This window comes from Bufo bufo, chromosome 1, assembly GCF_905171765.1.
Source record: "Bufo bufo chromosome 1, aBufBuf1.1, whole genome shotgun sequence".
Taxonomy (NCBI): Eukaryota; Metazoa; Chordata; class Amphibia; order Anura; family Bufonidae; genus Bufo; species Bufo bufo.
The window spans coordinates 805170584-805192006 of NC_053389.1; the positions used below are offsets into that span (position 1 = coordinate 805170584).

At 46.0% G+C, this 21423-nt stretch overlaps 1 protein-coding gene across 2 annotated transcripts in view; it reads right to left on the reverse strand.

Moving 5' to 3' along the window:
* LOC120986523 (diacylglycerol O-acyltransferase 2-like) overlaps window positions 1-19073 on the reverse strand; it is a 34597-nt gene extending 15524 nt beyond the window's left edge. Inside the window, exons 1-4 of one of the 2 annotated variants that reach the window (XM_040415147.1) lie at window positions 19070-19073; window positions 9303-9404; window positions 3005-3112; window positions 1043-1113 (exon numbers count right to left, since the gene is read on the reverse strand). In XM_040415147.1, the coding sequence (XP_040271081.1) occupies window positions 1043-1113; window positions 3005-3112; window positions 9303-9375 (252 nt within the window). In that variant the 5' untranslated portion in view covers window positions 9376-9404; window positions 19070-19073. Of the gene's footprint in view, window positions 1-1042; window positions 1114-3004; window positions 3113-9302; window positions 9405-17280; window positions 17340-19069 lie in introns of those variants that run through there. The other variant, XM_040415148.1, reaches the window with a different exon arrangement.
* Window positions 19074-21423: the final 2350 nt, after the last annotated feature.

The window sequence follows — 21423 nt, forward strand, 5'->3', positions numbered from 1 at the left end:
TCTGCACTGTGAAGCGCCGTCCAATGAGTTCTGAAGCATTTGGCTGAATATGAGCAGATAATATTGCCCGAAACACTTCAGAATTCTTCAGGCTTTTTTAGATGTCATTTGGCAAACTCTAATCTGGCCTTCCAGTTTTTGAGGCTCACCAATGGTTTACATCTTGTGGTGAACCCTCTGTATTCACTCTGGTGAAGTGTTCTCTTGTGTTTTCTTCACCAGGGAAAGAATTCTTCGGACATCCACCACAGTTGTTTTCCATGGTCTTCCGGGTCTTTTGGTGTTGCTGAGCTCACCGGTGCGTTCCTTCTTTTTAATAATGTTCCAAACAGTTGTTTTGGCCACGCCTAATGTTTTTGCTATGTCTCTGATGGGTTTGTTGTGTTTTTTCAGCCTAATGATGGCTTGCTTCACTGATAGTGACAGCTCTTTGGATCTCATCTTGAGAGTTGACAGCAACAGATTCCAAATGCAAATAGCACACTTCAAATGAACTCTGGACCTTTTATCTGCTCATTGTAATTGGGATAATGAGGGAATAACACACACCTGGCCATGGAACAGCTGAGAAGCCAATTGTCCCATTACTTTTGGTTCCTTAACAAGTGGGAGGCACATATGCAAACTTTTGTAATTCCTACACCGTTCACCTGATTTGGATGTAGATAACCCCGATGTAGATACCCTCAAATTAAAGCTGACGGTCTGCAGTTAAAGCACATCTTGTCCGTTTCATTTCAAATCCATTGTGGGGGTGGTGTATAGAGCCAAAAATGTTAGAATTGTGTCTATGTCCCAATATTTATGGACCTGACTGTATATAAGGAGACAACCCAACTCATTGGAAAAGATAGTTATGGGCTAAAAGTAATGGAGGAAAAAGGATGATCAGCAATGAGATGGATGGAAACAATCATGAGTCTGAAGTCCCAAAAATAAGACAGGATATTCTGGAGAAACACCATCCATATGGTCACCAAGAGGAAAACCCAAAATTGTGGCACCTAATGGTGATAGTAATACTGAGATGATACTAGAATACCTTTATAGGGAAGTAATCTCTGAAGTGTTTCCAGACTGTCCATCTTCTAATCCATTCTACTCTACGACCACCTGTCGAAAAGACCATGTAAAATAGAGACATACGGTACATGATACCAGATTTCCATGGAGGATTTCTACTTGTAGATATCTTCAGTTCAGGACATGTTATTGGGTTGCATGAGCTGAGGTTCATGCTAATTTCCAGAACAAGATGTTTATGCAGAATATGCCAATGTTATCTCCTAACCATAGCCATCTTACTGCCCTGTCTTTTCTGTTACCTGACGGGTTTTAATTTTACTTCTTGACTGTTGTAAAAATTTTCTTTGTCGGATTATTTATTTAAATTTTTTTTTACAAATCACTAGTCAGACCACACATGGAGTACTGTGTATAGTTCTGGGCTCCTGTAAACAAGGCAGACATAGCAGAGCTGAAGAAGGTCCAGAGGGCAACTAAAGTAATAACTGGAATGGGGCAACTACAGGACCCTGAAAGATTATCAAAATTAGGGTTATTCACTTTAAAAAAAAGACGACTGAGGGGAGATCTAATTAATATGTATAAATATATCAGGGGTCAGTACAGAGATCTATCCCATCATCTATTTATCCCCAGGACTGTGACTGTGACGAGGGGACATCCTCTGCGTCTGGAGGAAAGAAGGTTTGTACACAAACATAGAAGAGGATTATTTACGGTAAGAGCAGTGAGACTATGGAACTCTCTGCCTGAGGAGGTGGTGATGGGGAGTACAATAAAGGAATTCAAGAGGGGCCTGGATGTATTTCTGGAGTGTAATAATATTACAGGCTATAGCTACTAGAGAGAGGTCGGTGATCCAGGGAGTTATTCTGATGCCTGATTGGAGTCGGGAAGGAATTTTTTATTCCCCTAAAGTGGGGAAAATTGGCTTCTACCTCACTGTTTTTTTTTTTGCCTTCCTCTGGATCAACTTGCAGGATAACAGGCTGAACTGGATGGACAAATGTCTTTTTTCGGCCTTATGTACTATGTTACTGTACTATGTTACTATATTTTAATCACCATGTATTGAGTGATGTTTTTATCTCCTGACCTAAAATTGACAATAACTTCCAGGTGAAAGAAAAGAGGTAAACGTAATTGTCAAAGTTGTCTGTTCTAAGCTCAAATCTGGACATGACCATGGTTGGACAGGCCAACAAAGTACCAGAGGATCTTCCAGTGGGCCAAGGCTCTCACAAGATAATAAGCCTACAAGGTCCAGCAGAGGACAAACAAATTTGGTAGTGACTTTGGAGCCAATCTCTTGCCATAAGGTATAGTTCCTAGTGAACCTACAAGTGGCTTTGTACATGTTCTGTATAGATAGCGGGTAGGACCTCAGAATCATTTCCTCTGACAAACCCAAGGAACGCAAGCGTGTCCCTTGGTCTAGCAAAAAGGTTATAGATCACGTAGCGCCTACATATGGCATGTGTTGCTACACTGTAAATCCTGCCCATAATTTTAGTGGTGGCCCTAAAAAATGATTGTAGCTATTGAACCATTGGACATGGGGACAAGAGCAACTGTCTTAGCGTGCCCTTATTTTACCCCCAAAGTAGTTTCATGCAAATCAACTCAACAAATCAGAGAATGTATATTCCAAAGTATGGAAATCCATATAAACCCAGGGTCATTCTCACACTGTAGTTAGTTAGTTAGTTGGTAAGGTAGTTTGAGAATGTTCTGGAGTTGTTATTATGATCTGCAGCTCATCCCCTCTGTCAGCTAGGTTCCTTACCATGACCTTCCACTCATTCTTATTACTACATTTCTAGTTAAGGATAATGGTTGACAATCCAATTCATCTTTTTGATTCTTTCCTAGAAGGTTCTTCATTGAACTGGATTCACGGATGTCTTTTTTTCAGCCTCACAAACTATGTTACTATGTTACTTTATAACTTTATAACATCTAGACGGCATACCAATACCTTTCATTGGAGTGTCCCAATCCAATAGCATCCAAGTGAAATACACCACAGGTATGATCCAGAAGGAGGTAAACAACAAGTACAGGAGAACGATGGTGAAAAATGTCCCTGAGAAGACACCAAAACAAAAAATTCAGTAGCCTAAAAGTATATAGATAACAGCTGGAGATTAGCAAATTTCTAAAAAAAAATTCGATTCAGCCAGTTAGCCGAATTTTCCCAAAAAATGTGGTTCGATCCGAATTTATTTGTGGCGAATTGCATTAAAAAACAGTTATTTCCTGGCTGCAGAGAGCCTATATAGTGGTGTAGAACACTGTGCCTTGCAGTAACATGCATAGGGAGTCTGCTGTGGTAGTGAAACAATACTATCAGTCAGTATGATATGCAGATGACAGGCGTCGCTCTTAGAATCACTGCACACTTCACTTATTTGGGCAGTCACAGGGCGAAAACTGGCCAAATAACTCAAGTGTAAACTCAGCCTTACAGGTCAAAGTTAGAGTCAAGAAAAAGGGCACTCCTTTTACATCGTCGTCAGCTGATTCCACATAGATGTCTACAGAACCTGTTCTATTAAACGCTTATACAAGTAGAGCCCCCCCCCCTTTCCCGACAGAGTGGAGAGGGTGTCAGCAGTAAGTTTGTGTTGACGTCACTGATTATTTAGCCCTTCCTCTGATCCGTCAGAACAATAACCCACAAAAAACGGATCCTGTCTATGGAGCATCCGCCTTCACTCAGTCAGCATTTGGTCAGTAATTCATCAGTATTGCTATGTTAAAAATAAAAACTGTTTTGGATCCAAAGCAGAGATAACTAGTAATTGGAATATTTGCATGTCTTCTGTGTTTTGTACCCACTACTGCTTTTGGATACCAAAACATAAGCCAATTCTGATGCAAAATAGGGACCATGTCATTCAGCCCTTACAGCTGTTATATAGACAGGATCCATTGTGCGTCTCATTTTTCCTTCCTTCTGACAGATCAGAAGAAGGGTCAAATAAATGATGATGTAAGCCAGGCCGAAAGGCAAAATAGTGGCCCAGTCATGAAGTGGGGAGGGTGGGAACAGCATGAGAAGTCCACAGAGTGGCCCTATGACATAGTGGTGAGGTGGAAGCAGCATGAGGAGACCACAGAGTGGCCCAATGACAGTCTGGAGGTGGCAGCAGCATCAGGAGGAGGCCACAGAGTGGCACAATGACAGAGTGTGGAGGTGGCGGCTGCTGCAGCATCAGGAGGAGGCCACAGGGTGGCACAATGACAGTGTGGAGGTGGCAGCAGCATCAGGAGGCCACAGAGTGGCACAATGACAGAGTGTGAAAGTGGCAGCAGCATCAGAAGGAGGCCAAAGGGTGGCACAATGACAGAGTGTGGAGGTGGCAGCAGCAGCATCAGGAGGAGGCCACAGGGTGGCACAATGACAGTGTGGAGATGGCAGCAGCAGTATCAGGAGGCCACAGAGTGGCAAGGTGACATAGTTTTGAGGTAGCAGTAGCATCAGGAGGCCACAGAGTGGCACAATGACAGTGTGGAGGTGGCAGCAGCAGCATCAGGAGGCCATAGAGTGGCAAGGTGACATAGTGTTGAGGTAGCAGCAGCATCAGGAGACCACAGAGTGGCAAGGTGACAGTGTGGAGGTGGCAGCAGCATCAGTAGACCACAGAGTGGCAAGGTGACATAGTGTGGAGGTGGCAGCAGCATCAGGAGACCACAGAGTGACCCGGTGACAGAGTGGGGAGGTGGGTGGAAATACCAGTACCAGCTGAAAATGGTGGGTGAAAGAAGGAGCACTTGGCATCAGATGTGTGGCATCAGGCGGGTTTCAGCATCAGACTAGTAGCTGAGGCAGGTAGCCAGAATAAACCAGTCTCTTTTGTCAAAGCGTTGGTGTGGCACCATGGATGATCTGATGCATCAGGCATTGGTGGGTGGAAATCCTGGCTGATCCATGCCTGATTAATCTTGACAAAGGTCAGTCTCTCCACATTTTTTGTGGACAGGTGAGTTCTTCTTGGGGTAACTATGGCCCCCGCCGTACTAAACACCTGCTCTGATGCCACACTACTGGCCGGGCAGAACAGCTTTTCCACGGCAAATACTGCCAGTTGTGGCCCCAAATCCAGTTTGGCTGCCCAGTAGTCCAGCGGATCTTGAATGTGGCGTGGCATGGTGCTGTCCAATTATGCCACCACCTGCTGGTTCAGGTCCTGCTCCAGGTCTACCTGCTGCTGCTTCTGCTGGTGACTAGTTTCTTCACTATACGGGTGAAGAAAGCTGCTTATCAGCGACTCTAGACTCAAGTTGCTGCTGATGGAGCTTGAACTGCTCCTACGCCCCCACCCTGCCACAGCAGCCATGGCAGAGGAACGTAAGCGCAGAGGGCCCCCCGGTCAGACCTGCGAGAGGATAGATGATGGCGCAGATAGGCAGCAGCCGACTGACTACATAGGATGTCTCTATAGTAGTTCAGTTTGTTCTCCCTCTCAGCGGGTGTAAAATAGGCCCCCATTTTGGACCAGTAGCGAGGGTCCAACAAGGTCGAGAGCCAGAAGTCACTACACAAGCAAGTGAGCATGCATCGGGCCATTTGTGCAAGTGACTTGGAGGGATTCCCTGCCTCCATCTCCACTGCAAACTGCCAACGGTGTGTCTGGGTCCTCTGCCTCGTCTTCCTCATTGCCCTGTAGCTCCTCTGGCTGCTCCTCCTCTCTTGTCACCTGTGTAGAAAAACCACCCATTTCGCTACACATTGATTGTCCTCCTCCTCCAGTTCAGCCCCCACAGGGCTCATGTGGCCGTGAGATCTAGGCGCCACGTCTCCAGTCCCCTGACCAGCTCGATTTACCAGTATCTGTTCCAGGACATGAAGCAGTGGAATGACGTTGTTCATCCAGTAGTCCTGGCGACTGACAAATACCATGGCCTCCTCAAATGGCCTGAGAAAACGGCAGGTGTCATGCATGAGCTGCCACTGACTGACATCAAAGTTACACAGGGGAGTACTCCTGTTCGCTTGGATCATCAAGAAATCGTTTATGGCCTTTCTCTGTTCGTATAGTCGGTCCAACATATGGAGGATGGAATGCCAACGGGTGGAAACGTCGCATATCAGCCTAGGTTGGGGGATGCCGTTCTACCTCTGCAGCTCAAGGAGGGTGTGCTTTGTGGCGTACGAGTGGCTGAAGTGCATGCAAAGTTTCCTGGCCATTTTTAGGATGTCTTGCAGATGGGTGGAAGACTTCAGGAACCACTTGACAACCAGATTGAACACGTGTGCCATGCAGGGCAAATGGCTCAGTTTTCTTTGACGCAGCGCCGACACCATCTTCTTCCCGTTGTCGCTCACCATGGTTCCGATTTTGAGTGGTCTCGGAGAAAGCCAGGATTCGATTTCTTGATGAAGCGAACGGAACTGCTCCGTGTCTGAGCAGTTCCTCCCCTGTGTGACTCCGTTCGCCCAGGCAAACGAGGTGCAGAACAGCGTGACACCGCTGCGCCCTGCACATGTGGTATGCTGGAGGGGCACTGTGAATTGTCCCTGCTGTGGAGGTTGAGGACACGGCGTAGGATGAGGAGGCAGAGGCGGACATTGTCGTAGGACCAACTGCATGAGAATGTGGAGGCGGAAACGGCGTCACCTGGCCAAGTTGCTGGTGTAGCTGTGCAGGAACCACATTCACCCAGTGGGCCGTAAAGAACATGTATTGTCCTTGACTGTAGTTACAGCTCCACGCATCAGCGCTGCCGTGCATTTTGGCAAACACGGACAGGCTCAAGGACTGGCCCAACTTCTGTTCTACATACATGTGCAGGGCTGGTACTGCCTTTTTGGCAAAGAAATGACGGCTTGGGACTCTCCACCTCGGCTCGGCACAAGCCATCAGTTCTCTGAAAGGCGCAGAGTCCACCACTTGGAAAGGGAGGGACTGCAGCACCAGCAACTTGGCCAGGAGCAGCAACTTGGCACTTCTACGCCGTTTAATGAGTGCACGCATATTGTTGTCTCTTGGCAATCTCTTCGTGATCGATTGCTGATGGAATGACTGACAAGGAGTAGGAGGAGGAACAGGAGCATCAGGACCAGCAGATGATGGGAAGGACAGACAGCTCCCTTCGGCTGAGGTGGTGGAGCCTCGACTGCCTGAAATCGGGTGCGTGCCACTGGGTGATGAAGCGGTTGCTGCGGCAGGCTGGGCCACCACATCGGAGCCACGGTTCTTCCAGGCCACTTTATGGTGACGCTGAATATGTTAACACAGGGATGTGGTGCCAACATTGGCACCCAGGCAACACTTTACCTTCTGCCCACAGATTCTACATATGGCCATGATCACCTTCTCCGGCGGCTTAACAAAATACTGCCACACCGCAGAGTAGGTGATTTTACCCCCAACACTCTGCACTGACTGACTGCTACCGCCGCTGCTTCCGTGAACCCCTGCACCGCTACTTCCCGAGCAGGTAGGCTCCTGCGAAGCAGGTGGTCTACCCCGGGCACGTTTGGCTCCTAACATCCCACTGCTGCCACCCTGCTGACTCCCGGCCACGCTAGCAACTTGCTGGCTCCGCCACTGCCTCACACGCAAGCTGCAACCCTCTTCTCCCGATGATGATGAAACCCCTAATTCAACCGGCTCCCAAGTGCGATCAGCTACATTATCATCATCGAGTACTGTCTGCAGGTCAGTGATGTCCTCCTCAACCGGCTCTGGGTCAGGAGCCTGACCGCTCGCAACACTAGCTCCCACGCCACTCTCCTCATTACTACTTGCCCGCCTAGCGAAGGAAGAGGCAGATGTCTCCTCCACATCTTGGCTGTGCAGTATCTGATGACTGTCCTCTAGTAGCTTGTCCTAGCTGTATAGCAGGGCTGAGCCCACAGCATATAATACTTCTCTGGCTGAGGGAACAGAAAAGGACAGAGGCAGGTTGAGGACAGGTGAGGGCACAGGGCCTGCTCCCGGGCCATGCCATCTAAGAATGTGTCTGACAAACCCACCGACTCTTGGCTGGAGGTGTCTGATGTCACTTGGGACGAAGTGGATGACCGAGTCAACCATTCAAGAATCCCTGGGTTGCTGGTCAAGACACGACCGCTAGCTGACACCGGGAGCTCAGGCCTCTCGCTGCGACTCCTGCTGCCACGCACCCTTACTCTGCTGCGACCTCTGCCTGCGCCAGATACATTTAGGCCTCTGCCCCCTTCCCTGTGCAGGGCCTGGCACTTCTGTGTCTGACATACTGTTAGATCAAATAAATAAATAAAAAGGAAATTAAAACACCCCAAAAAAACTCTGTAATGTTCTCACTTCACCACACAACGGCAAATAAGCCCTTTTTTTTCCACTAATACATGCCAAAGAAGGCTTTAGAACATATAACTGCACCGCTGAACGGCAAATAATATATATTTTTTTGCCACTAATACATGCCAAAAAGGGCTTAAGAACATATAACTGCACCGCACAAGGGCAAATAAGACGTAGAAATATTGCACCCCAATAACAAAAACGGTTTGCTGGAATTACAGAGCTGTATAATGGCAATTTGGATCCCCAGTCAGTGCAGCAAGGTGTAATAGGATTGCTCCTATTTACAGGATGTAACCTCCCCTACTGAACCCTGTTCTGCTTCAATACTGTGGAATGATTTCTCCCTATCCTTTCCCTGAACTTCTATACAGCAAAATAAAAGTTTTAAAGTCTTTTCTACCACTGTCCCTAGTGCCTTCTGATGTCTCTCCCTGCACTAGGTACACTGGAAAATGGCTGATTCCAAGATGGCTGAGGATATTGATAGGACTGTGACATCATAGGGCTGGCTTGCTGCTGATTGACTGCATGCATAGCATTGTGGGTGATCCCTTGTTCCCAGAGTTCCTTGCTGCATGTCCAAACACGTGCAGCAGCCATTTTAGGAAAAAATGTGATTCGTTACCACGAAGCATGAGGAAATTCGGATTTGGTGCGAATCCAATTTTTCCTGAAATTTGGATCGAATTCCACTTCGTCAACTTCGATTCGCTCATCTCTAATAACAGCCAGTAGTCAATCCAATCATGGGAATCAACACAGCAGCAGTGGAGGAATGCTGTGACATCATTGTGTGCATTAACTCTGTGGTTATTATCTCTGTACTGTGACATCACTGTGCTTATTACCCCTTTACTATGACATCACTGTATGCATTAACTCTGTACTCCAATATCACTGTGTGCATTATACATGTACTGTGGCGCTACACTGGAAGTAGGATCTACTGTTTTAGACATTAATTTTCCTTCCACTCACCCATTAGAAGAAACGTCAGCACCCATTGGAAAACGCTAATGGCCAGGATATGCTTTCTTGTGGAGTCCTCCATCCTGGATCTTATCTTTGTGTCACCTGCCTCTAGAAGCACAAACCATCTCATCAGTTCAGTTGTCCTCAATGAAGAAGGTGAGTCAGTCATGCAGTCATGTACCTTATAAATAAGGAACTCATGCATGATTATTCCTAAAGACTTGCCCATTTCACCCATATGTTATACATTTATGACCAAATGCTTTATAGTTGACATTTCAAACCCAACTTGGGCTACCATATGTAGGTCTTCCATTCAGTTTTGACCAATTATTTATCCACTGACCATATACTATGTATTGGGTTCAAGGAAAATATTACAAGTTGCTGAGACTAGAATCAAGACCCATCTAGAAAGGAACAATGGAAAGGTTGATAGATTTCACACATGGCCAACTCTGTTGCCTATATGTATGGTATCATTGAATGGGGAATTGATTATCAGTTATGGATCTTTCCATGAGGGCAGATGCCTCGGATTTGACTTTTTGCAGTATCATGTTGGACGAAAACTGAGGAGACGTCCAGAAGAATACAAAGCATGGATGAAATACACCAATGAGCAAAAGGGTAACAATGTTTTGAACTTTTGACTTTCAGGCTCCATATCTCACCATCCACTACAGCTTCAAAAGTGAGACTACCATTATTTTATAGACAATCATCTTGGCTATGTCATACATAAAGTGGACTTACAGCTATTTAGCATATGATTAGTTCTGCAGATTCTTGTCATGTAACTGCATTCTTACTGTTTTGCTCCTGGTGGTGGAGCAATCTTTTTCTTCTTGTAGTCTACAAATTACGACCTGTTCTCACATTCCCTAATAGCTCAGTGTGTTATCAGGTTGATTCCCAAATGAAAGGTCACTGGTTTGAATCCAGGAGAAGCCAAGAAAAGAGAAACAGCATCATCCAGCTCATCGATAGCGGTATCTCGGTCAAGAAAATTGCCAAAGTGCATCATGTGAGCGCCATGACAGTTGGAAGAATATGAAATATAGTCCGTCCATCCATTCCAAATCCAAGACGTGGACATCCAGGCAAAATATCAGTGTCAACAAGTCGGCTCATCACAATGTCTATCAGTTCTGGCGCAACAAACACGGCAGGGGAGGTGGTTCGTATTCTTCATAATAGTGAGATCACAGACGTCTCCATTCAAGCACCGTGCAACGCGCATTACACAAATCTGGAATGGTGACCCAAAAAAGGTGAAGAAGCCTCGACTTTAATATCATCATAAGAAGCGTAGGCTCAAGTTTGTAAAAAAGTAGTGGACAGTAGAAGATTTGAAACGGCTGATTTGGAGTGATGAAACAAAAGTCAGTAGACTGGGCTCTGATGGGCCTGGAACAAGCAAGTGAAAAGGGGGCTAACGGATCGAGAAATTGAAGGAACTGTCAAGTTCGGTGAAGGAAGCCTGATGATATGGGGTATTTTCACAGCATTGGATACTTGACTAGGATCGATGGTGGTCTCAATGCTGAAGCTTAATGTCAGTTAGAATTCTTACTTGGAATGTTCAGGGTTTGGGGGATAAATTAAAGAGACAAGCGGTCTTTGATCTTGTGCGGAGACAGCTAACAGGGATTGTTTGTCTGGTGGAAACTCATCTCTCCGAGGAGACCTCCCGGCGGATCGGCAGGGGATGGGCTGCGCAGACGTATCATTCTACCTTCAACAGTTATTCTAGAGGATTGACAGTCTTTATTCATAGAGCGATTGATTTTGTCTGCGAGGCATCCTCTGTTGATGAGCAGGGGAGATTTGTTTTCTTATACTGTAAACTTGCAGGAATATTATGTATCCTGGCCTTTGTTTATATTCTACCTCCGTTCTCCCTTTATGTACTTAATTACTTGCTAACTTTTATGGATCAATGGCCTGAATGCCCTTCATTAGTTATTGGGGATTTTAATTGTGTCATCAATCCGACTACAGACAGGGTTTCTATGGGGAGGGGGGGGGGGGGGCGGCCATATTTGTGTCCAAGGGTCTCCACTGTCAGGAAGCCGGCTTTGAGGAGAAGAGTATACTCATGTATAAGTAAATCTGGTAAATCTATGTCTAGGATAGATCTTGCCTTAATGAATATAAAATATATGAGTTACGGTATGTAAAACGGATGAAATATGAGACAAGGTCTCTCTCGGACCATGTGCCTTTGTCCCTTGAGCTTTGTATGGCCCATGATAGGAATATGACGAGACACCCATTTAGATTAAATCCCAACTGGCTGTCGGTAAAGGAGAATCATGAAATAATACAACAGGAGATTGAGCTTTTTGGGATATTAATTATAATTCAGCTAAAATTCAGGTAGTGTGGGATACCTTCAAGGCCTTTATGAGGGGAATATTTGTTAGAAAAAATGCTAATTTGAGGAAAGGGTGTGGCATCAATAAGAAAAACTTAAAAGAGCTAGCGTCATTAGCTACACATTCTTTTTATAGGAATTTGGGCTCATGACCACAAACGTGTGCCGGGCGTTGCCGTATTGCGGCCCGCATATGGCGGGTCCGCAATACATAGGCCCCGGCCATGTGCATCCCGCATCGCAGACCTATTCACTTGAATGGGTCCGCGATCCAGGAGATGCGGAACGGAGGTGCAGATCGGAAGCCCACGGAAGCACTACGGAGTGCTTCCGTGGGCTTACTGTACATGCCTCCTCACCGCAAAAAAGTAGTGCATGCACTACTTTTTTGCGGTGCGGACCATCAAGTGAATGGGGCCGCGATCCGCATCCGGCTGCCCCACGGTCGGTGCCCGTGCATCGCGGACCACAATTTGCGTTCCGCAGCACGGGCCGCACACGTTCGTGGGCATGAGCCCTAAGACAGAAGAAATTAGAAAATTCTGACTTCTTGTTGGAGAAAGCTCAACAGACGTTATTTTTTAAGGGTCAAAAATATTTTACAGAGTCAGGGCGTCCGGGAAAACTGGTGTCCAGATTTCTAATCGAGAACGAAAAAAAAAAAAGATAGATAATATCCGCCTAACCAATGGTAAAATAGTTAATGAGCAGGATCTTATAGAGAGAACCTTTTTGGATCATTTCTCAGTTCTGTATAAAGCAGGTACTAATATTACGGATGAAATGATGGATTTCTATTTGGATGCCATCTCCTTTCCAGTCATCACTGACACCCTAAGGGAAGCGCTTGAGGTGGATCTTTCTATGCAAGAATTGGAAGTGGCAATTAAAGCATGTGCTGGCAACTCCTCTCCTGGGTTAGATGGATTTCCATATGAATTTTATCGTAAATATAGAGAAATTATTCTCCCTAGGCTTTTGAGGGTATTTGTTGAATCAATCGAGGATGGGAGCCTTCCAGAGTCAATGACAGAAGCTGTAATAATATTAATCCTGGAAAAAGGTAAGGTCTGAAATCAAATGCGGTCACCGGGAGCAGGCAGTTCCAAGATCAGCCGCCCGGGGCCTTCATTGGGCTGTTCTCGGAACTGCCTGCTCCCGGTGACCGCATTTGATTTCAAACCGGCTCGCGGCACAGGCACAGGTAAGGGCTTACCTGTGCATCGCCGGATGGGTGAGTCAAGATGGCAGCCCGCATGTGTTCACTGGCGAACACTGCGAACTGGCCATCACTGTTTACGAATATTCAGTCCCCCGGGGGGATCTTTCGCTCCATCCTGTATTTGGAGTGGAGATTCCTTTGGAAGGTTTTGGCCAGGATGGGTTTTGGAGATAGATTTATAGACATGATTAAACTATTGAGTTGATGATGTTGAGAGGCTCACACTATATCGTGATGGATGGGTTCACTACCTACTGGGTCACCCAGTCCCAGTATGTTGAAAATTAAAAATCAAAGGAAAATATGGTAGGCACTCCTCTTACTGGTTTTGCATGTGACTCAATTAATTTCTTTATTTATTTATTCATAATTTAATAAATTATTAGAATCACATGCAAAACCAGTAAGAGGAGTGCCTACCATATTTTCCTTTGATAATGAAACTATTGTATAGATCTCCTTGGGCGAGGCTGAATGTTAATGGGATTTTGACATCTAGTTTCGACTTGAATAGGGGCACGCATCAAGGCTGCCCACTATCTCCATTGCTATTTGATATTTATATCGAGCCTTTAGCTTTGGCTGTTAGACAGGATGCCAAAATCAAAGGGTTTGGAACATTAGGGATGGAAGACCGCATCTCTTTATATTCGGATGATGTCTTATTGTTTATAGATCATACAAACACAACTCTTCCAAGACTCATCCGAATGGTTAATTCCTTTGGCGGGTTTGGATATAAATTGGTCAAAAACTACTCTTATGCCATTAGATTTGTACCCTCTAATGAGGGTTTTCTGTCTACGTTGAATGTCTTTGACTCTTTTCATTATTTGGGCATGACTACATCCCCTAAGGGTCCATTCACACGTCCGTTTTGGTGTTCCGCATCCGTTCCGATTAAAAACGGAACGTTATGCGGATCCATTCATTTTCAATGGAATCCGCAAATAATCGGAGAGCACTCATGGTGCTCTCCGATTCCGTGATTCCGTTCCGTTCCGTGGGTTCCGTTATTCGGATCCTGGAAAAAAAATATACCCTGTTCTACTATTTGTCCGATTTTGCATTCCGTCATCCCATTCTAGTCAATGGATCAGTCAAAAAATCGGATGACATGCTAAAAGCATCCTCATGTCATCCAGATTTTCGGATCCGCAGGATTGAGGAATTTCTACAGCTTAATTTGATTCCACTGGTAACTAAGCTGAGGTCCAAAATTGGGATATGGCTCCGACTTCCCTTATCTAGAGCTGACAGAGAATCTCTGGTTAAGGCCTCTTTCACACGTTCCGTGGGCATTCCACATCACGGATGAGGATCCATTCAAGTAAATCCGGAGATGCGGAACGGAACCCTACGGAAGCACTACGGAGTTTCATCCCGTACTTCCGTTCCACAAAAAAGATAAAACATGTCCTATCTTTTTGCGGAACTGACGGATTGTAGACCCATTAAAGTGAATGGGTCCGCGATCCGCTGCGGCTGCCCCACAGTTGGTCTTCGTGCATTGTGGGCCGTAGCACGGCTGCGGGGCGCACATGTTCGTGTGCAAGAGGCCTAAGATGGTGATTCTACCTCAATTCCCTAATATTCTTACGTATTCACCTATATGGATAGAGGATACGTTTTTTAAACTTATGGAGAAATTTATCAATGACTTGTTGTGGGGAAGAAAGCGAGTAAGGCTAAAACTGGAATATTTGTATAAACCATTGGAGCAGGGGGGATTGAATCTTCCCTACTTCAAGGGTTATTTTATTGTTGGCCAGTAATGGTTGTATCGCGAATGGCAGAAAAGTGCATGCTTTACGACTTTAGTAAGGGGATCCTCGTATCACAGTATATTTACTTTACTAGAATCTGGCCAATTCATCAATCAGGAGCAGGATTATAGAGAGGCCAAAAAGTTATTATCCAAGACTTGGAGTACCACTAGATGATGGTTAGGGATAAGAGGATCACTTCAATGCACCCCTCTTTGGTATAAATTTCATTTGCATATTTTGGATGGAATAGTTGGAGATCATTTTTGGCCAAAAAATGTATGTTTTATATATTACACAGGTGGTGAAGAATAGAGGGATATTGTTGTTCCTGGATCTAGTGCAAAGGGTGGCTAATTTGTCGTGGTTTAGATATTTTCAGTTGCGATCTGCACTTTCTAGTTTAAAGGATAAGTCTCTTTTAGAGATAGATACTTCTACCTTTTTAAATTATTTGATAGGGAACTTAGAGCACAGATTGAAGATTGCACATATTTATAAATTATTTCTTAAGGCACTATTTACTAAAATAGGGCCTGAGGAGTTGACTGCCCAGGTATTCAAATAGAGGGATGGGGAAATATATTTTTGAATTTAAGTTCACTATCCCACAATTTTAATCACATTTTGGTACAAATTAATATTCTTCATAGATTATGCGTCAAGCCCTTATGGCTTAATAAATGTGGGCTAAGGGCTCATGCACACTAGTGATGAGCGGCATAGACAATATTCGTTTTTCGCATAATATTCACAATAAATTTGTGTATTCTAGAATTCGTGATTTCCAATCATTATTTTCACGATTGTGCAAATGGACACTAATGATGCGCATGTTTCTGAGCAATACATGCAACTTCACATTTGATCAGGTCTGAGTAGATATTACTGATTGGTGACTAAGTATTGTTGTGACATCACAGCACTATGTCTGTAGTATGTATGTATGGACAGCAGAGAAACTGTAATTCCTATCACATGTACATAGAGACATCACCTGTACACAATGATTATCACCAGTATATAGAGACATCACCTGTACACAATGGTTATCACCTGTATATAGAGACATCACCTGTACATAGAGACATCACCTGTACACAATGGTTATCACCTGTATATAGAGACATCACCTGTACATAGAGACATCACCTGTACACAATGGTTATCACCAGTATATAGAGACATCACCTGTACACAATGGTTATCACCTGTATATAGAGACATCACCTGTACATAGAGACATCACCTGTACATAGAGACATCACCTGTACACAATGGTTATCACCAGTATATAGAGACATCACCTGTACACAATGGTTATCACCTGTATATAGAGACATCACCTGTACATAGAGACATCACCTGTACACAATGGTTATCACCTATATATACACTCACCTAAAGAATTATTAGGAACACCTGTTCTATTTCTCATTAATGCAATTATCTAGTCAACCAATCACATGGCAGTTGCTTCAAGGCATTTAGGGGGGTGCTCCTGGTCAAGACAATCTCCTGAACTCCAAACTGAATGTCAGAATGGGAAAGAAAGGTGATTTAAGCAATTTTGAGCGTGGCATGGTTGTTGGTGCCAGACGGGCCGGTCTGAGTATTTCACAATCTGCTCAGTTACTGGGATTTTCACGCACAACCATTTCTAGGGTTTACAAAGAATGGTGTGAAAAGGGAAAAACATCCAGTATGCGGCAGTCCTGTGGGCGAAAATGCCTTGTGGATGCTAGAGGTCAGAGGAGAATGGGCCGACTGATTCAAGCTGATTAGAAGAGCAACGTTGACTGAAATAACCACTCGTTACAACCGAGGTATGCAGCAAAGCATTTGTGAAGCCACAACACGCACAACCTTGAGGCAGATGGGCTACAACAGCAGAAGACCCCACCGGGTACCACTCATCTCCACTACAAATAGGAAAACGAGGCTACAATTTGCACGAGCTCACCAAAATTGGACTGTTGAAGACTGGAAAAATGTTGCCTGGTCTGATGAGTCTCGATTTCTGTTGAGACATTCAAATGGTAGAGTCCGAATTTGGCGTAAACAGAATGAGAACATGTATCCATCCTCTGATGGCTACTTCCAGCAGGATAATGCACCATGTCACAAAGCTCGAATCATTTCAAATTGGTTTCTTGAACATGACAATGAGTTCACTGTACTAAAATGGCCCCCACAGTCACCAGATCTCAACCCAATAGAGCATCTTTGGGATGTGGTGGAACGGGAGCTTCGTGCCCTGGATGTGCATCCCTAAAATCTCCATCAACTGCAAGATGCTATCCTATCAATATGGGCCAACATTTCTAAAGAATGCTATCAGCACCTTGTGGAATCAATGCCACGTAGAATTAAGGCAGTTCTGAAGGCAAAAGGGGGTCCAACACCGTATTAGTATGGTGTTCCTAATAATTCTTTAGGTGAGTGTATATAGAGACATCACCTGTATACAATGATTATAACCTGTATATAGAGACGTCACCTGTATATAGCAAGCTAACAGAATCACCAGTACATATATCCCCCACACCGCAGACAACCTTCTCTCACCCAGACGCAGTGACCCCGTCCATTATATATTTCCCAGTCTCCGCTCACCTGTGCGGTGTCACAATACCCCAGGTCCTGTGCCGCTCATTGTGCGGCGCTGTGTGTGTTATTGTCAGCAGCCACCTATATCTCATCATCTGAAGCTCTGAACTTTGCTCATGTTACTGATGGACTACAAGGACTGTGACCCCGGAACACCCGGCGGTTTAACCCTTTGGTCACCACAACCCTTGACAACAATGCATTCTTTCTTTAACCCCCTGTGTGCCAGAGACTGTCCTGTCTACTTTACATTGTGCTTCACTTTATCCTTTGTAAGTTTTGCACAAGTGGAAAAACAATTTGCAAGCTGGAAAATAAGAAAGTGATGCCTTTCAGATCAGCCGCCGTTGACTGACAGCTGTCATGGCATGATAGGTTTCAGAATAGACGGAGAACCCATTTATGTTTGTGCAACTAGGGGGCATCTTGGTCTAAATCAGACGCAGTGCAAATATTTTTTGCTATTTTTTATTAAAAAAGAGACGCTAAGGCCCCTTTCACACGAGTGAGTTTTCCGCGTGGGTGCGATGCGTGACGTGAACGCACAGCACCCGCACTGAACCCTGACCCATTCATTTCAATGGGTCTGTGTACATGACCGCTTTTTTTCGCGCATCAGTTCTACATTGCGTGAAAAACGCAGCATGTTCTATATTCTGCGTTTTTCACGCAGCCCTGGCCCCATAGAAGTGAATGGGGCTTCAGTAGAAAACGCATTGCATCCGGAAGCAAGTGCGAATGCGGTGCGTTTTTCACTGATGGTTGCTAAGAGATGTTGTTTGTAAACCTTTGGTTTTTCTTATCACACGCGTGAAAAACGCATCAAAATGCATTGCACCCGCGTGGAAAAAACTGAACGCAATCGCAGATAAAACTGACTGAATTTGCTTGGAAAATGGTGTGAGTTTCACTGAACGCACCCTGAACGCATCTGGATCTAATCCGTCACTCTCGTGTGAAAGAGGACTAAACCTTGTCCGTTATCAGCCATTTCATGTTATAGGGAGGCGAATTTTGAGGCCCCTTTAACACGGGCGAGTTTTCCGCTCGGGTGCAATGCGTGATGCGAACGCATTGCGCCCGCACAGAATCCGGACCCATTCATTTCACTGGGTCTGTGTACATGAGCGTTGGTTTTCACGCATCACTTGTGCGTTGCGTGAAAATCGCAGCATGTTCTATATACTGCGATTATCACGCAACACTGGTCTCATAGAAGTGAATGGGGCTTCAGTGAAAAACGCATCGCATCCGCAAGCAAGTGCAGATGCGATGCGTTTTTCACTGATGGTTGCTAAGAGATGTTGTTTGTTAACTTTCAGTTTTACAGCAAGACACGGAGGCTCCTATTGCTATCTCTTCCTTTACTGTTCCACCAATAGAAGCAAAGAAAATTTACATAATGAACATGGTAACCATAGTAACACAATGTCCCTCCCCAGACAGCCCCTATAACAGGCAGCTCCTCCTCTGGGTCTCCCTCTTTCTTTGCTGCTGCCACCAGATAAGTGCTGCAATTTTGTTCTCTAAGTGTTTTAGTGCCTCATTTTTAATTGTTATTTTCAGATTGTGGGGCATCATCATTCTGTTTTATTTGTGATTATTCCCTTTATTATCTATATACTTTTACCCCTTATCTCTGGCTCTGGGGGTGTTTTATTGTTTGGCCTGCTTGCTCCCATTCGGGGGGGTTCCCCCCCCCCCCTCTGCCTGTTATTTCTAAGGTTTATTCCTATTATTTGTTCTTCTTCCGCTTCATACAGCTTGCGCTTGCCCCTCCATCTCCCCCTTTTACCTGCGCGTTGCTCCCCGGTTTTCATCAGCGTCTGGGGCTCCAGGCGCTTCTCCTTGACGGCCGGATCTTCTTTCTCCGGCTTTGCTGGGCTTCGAGTACTCTCGCGAGATCTCGGTGGCCATTTTGGATCCTGTTATCCCAACTATCGCGGGATTTCGGCGGCCATCTTCAGTTCCGCTCGGCTGTGCATCGGATCAGTCGCATCTCCCTGCTCTCCTGCTCCTGCCGCATCGCTTCTGGGGTGATTAACCCCTGCTTTGTCTTACCTTTCCTACGCTAGGTGTTGTGAGTACTGGGAGGGATCGCTATTCCCCATTGTCGGCCCTATAGTCGGTGTATAGTATCACATAGAAGTTTTTCATCATGTCAGCCTCTGACCAGCCTTCAGCCCAGGCCTGCCATCCTCCTACTGATGAGATGGAGGTTGAGAGGGATGACCCTCATACATTGGCCCTGCAGCAGTCGGTCTACAGCGCCATAATGACTGCTATAGACTCCATGTCCAATATTTTGTCTGCTACCATTTATCAGGCCCTAAGGCACACCCTTCTAGAGAGGCTTTGCAGACTGCCCCTGCTAAGAATCCATCATCTGATGCCATTGATGCTCCTGTTTCACAGGATAATAGAACTGGTGAGCGTACTGCCACCCATGAGAGCATGCAACGATCACGCAAGAGAGCCTTGCCGCGCCAGGCAGAAAGGGCGCGTACATGGAAATGTGCTAGAGCACAACCGGGCACTGATTCTGACTCTGATAAGGGTTCAGATTTGGAGGCGTTTGAGGATCATAGTTATCCCTCTGAGGAGGATACCCCTGATGTGGGACATGAGGTCAGGGACCCCATCCCCTCTACTTCCACAGCGGTTGATTCAGCGTCTGCCTTGGCAGACCCTTCTGGCGAGCTTATGTTTGACCCAGACACCCTCCACCACCCTCGGTCGGCGGAATGGCTTCCGTTGGACCATGTGGGCAAGTATTTAGAATCTCGGGTTCGTCACCCGTTGAGTAAGGAAGCTCGTAATAAGCTACGTGCTGAGTGCCCGAGACCCCTGGCCCCTAACAAGGTCTGTGACACCCCAGTGGTTGACCCCAAAATGACCCAGTTTTTGGCAAAATCTGGCTGGAACCCCCGTAAGGGGTTGGACTCCGCCTTGAGGAGCTGTCAGGACAAGCTCCTGGACGTTTTCGGGCACCTAACTAAACTATTAGAATTGGCTGAGACAGCCAGAGCAGATGGCTCACGGATAGACCCCGACGAGCTTCGAGGTTGGGCTCAGAGAGCGATTTGTATCGCTGGCAACGCCAATACGTCTTTGGCTATTGAACGGCGTAAAGCCATTCTTTTTAAAATAGACCCCAAGCTGGCTAATCTTGCCCTTACGGAGGCAGGTAAGGATGCACAGAGGCTGTTATTCGGCGACTCTTTTATCAAAGATCTGAGCCGATTTGTTGGTGCATTTATGGCCTTAGACAAGGCACAGTCCTCTATGCGTAGAGTATTTCAGGGACGGGTCTCCACCAGGGCCGGCAGTAGCAGGGGCCGCCTGGCCTTTCATGCGCGTGGCGCGGGCCGAGGCTCCTATCACCAGAGACCTCCTTTCCAGGATCAAAGAAACTCCTCGCCTTTCTTCCCGGCGAGAGGCGGCAATTGGCGTTCCAGGTCCTTCCGTGGGAACCCCAACTCCAGGAGACCCTTTGGTAAGTCTTCCCCCTGCGGGGGATTTTTCAGATCCTTGTATCGGGGGCAGACTCCGTCATTTTTTCCATGCCTGGTCAGACATTACTTCCGACCCATGGGTTTTGTCCACAGTCATGGGCTTCCAGATCGAGCTCATAGACTACCCTTACCTCCTCCCTCCTCCCCCCCCCCCCCCCCGTTTGTTCTGTCAAGACCCGATTGCTCTCTGGTAGACCTAGAGCTAGTATCGCTGTCCCACAAGCGTGCGATAGAAAGGGTGCCTCCTTCTCACAGGAGGGTCCTCAGCAATATCTTTTTGGTTCAGAAAAGGGGTGGTCAGATGCGCCCGGTTATAAACCTTCGGTCTCTGAATTCCATAGTGCGCTATCGCCACTTCAAGATGGAGGGGATTCACCTCCTCAGGGACTTGCTTATGCCGGGGGATTGGATGGTGAAACTGGACCTCAAGGATGCTTACCTGACGGTACCAATTGCTCCCCAATCCAGGGACTTTCTCTGTTTTCTGTGGGGAGGGGAGACTTGGCGGTTCACTTGTCTTCCCTTCGGCCTGTCTTCTGCTCCTTGGTGCTTCACCAAACTAATGCGTCCGGCCATGTCTTGGCTTCGCAGTCGGGGTGTACGTCTGATTGTTTATCTGGACGACATTCTTATC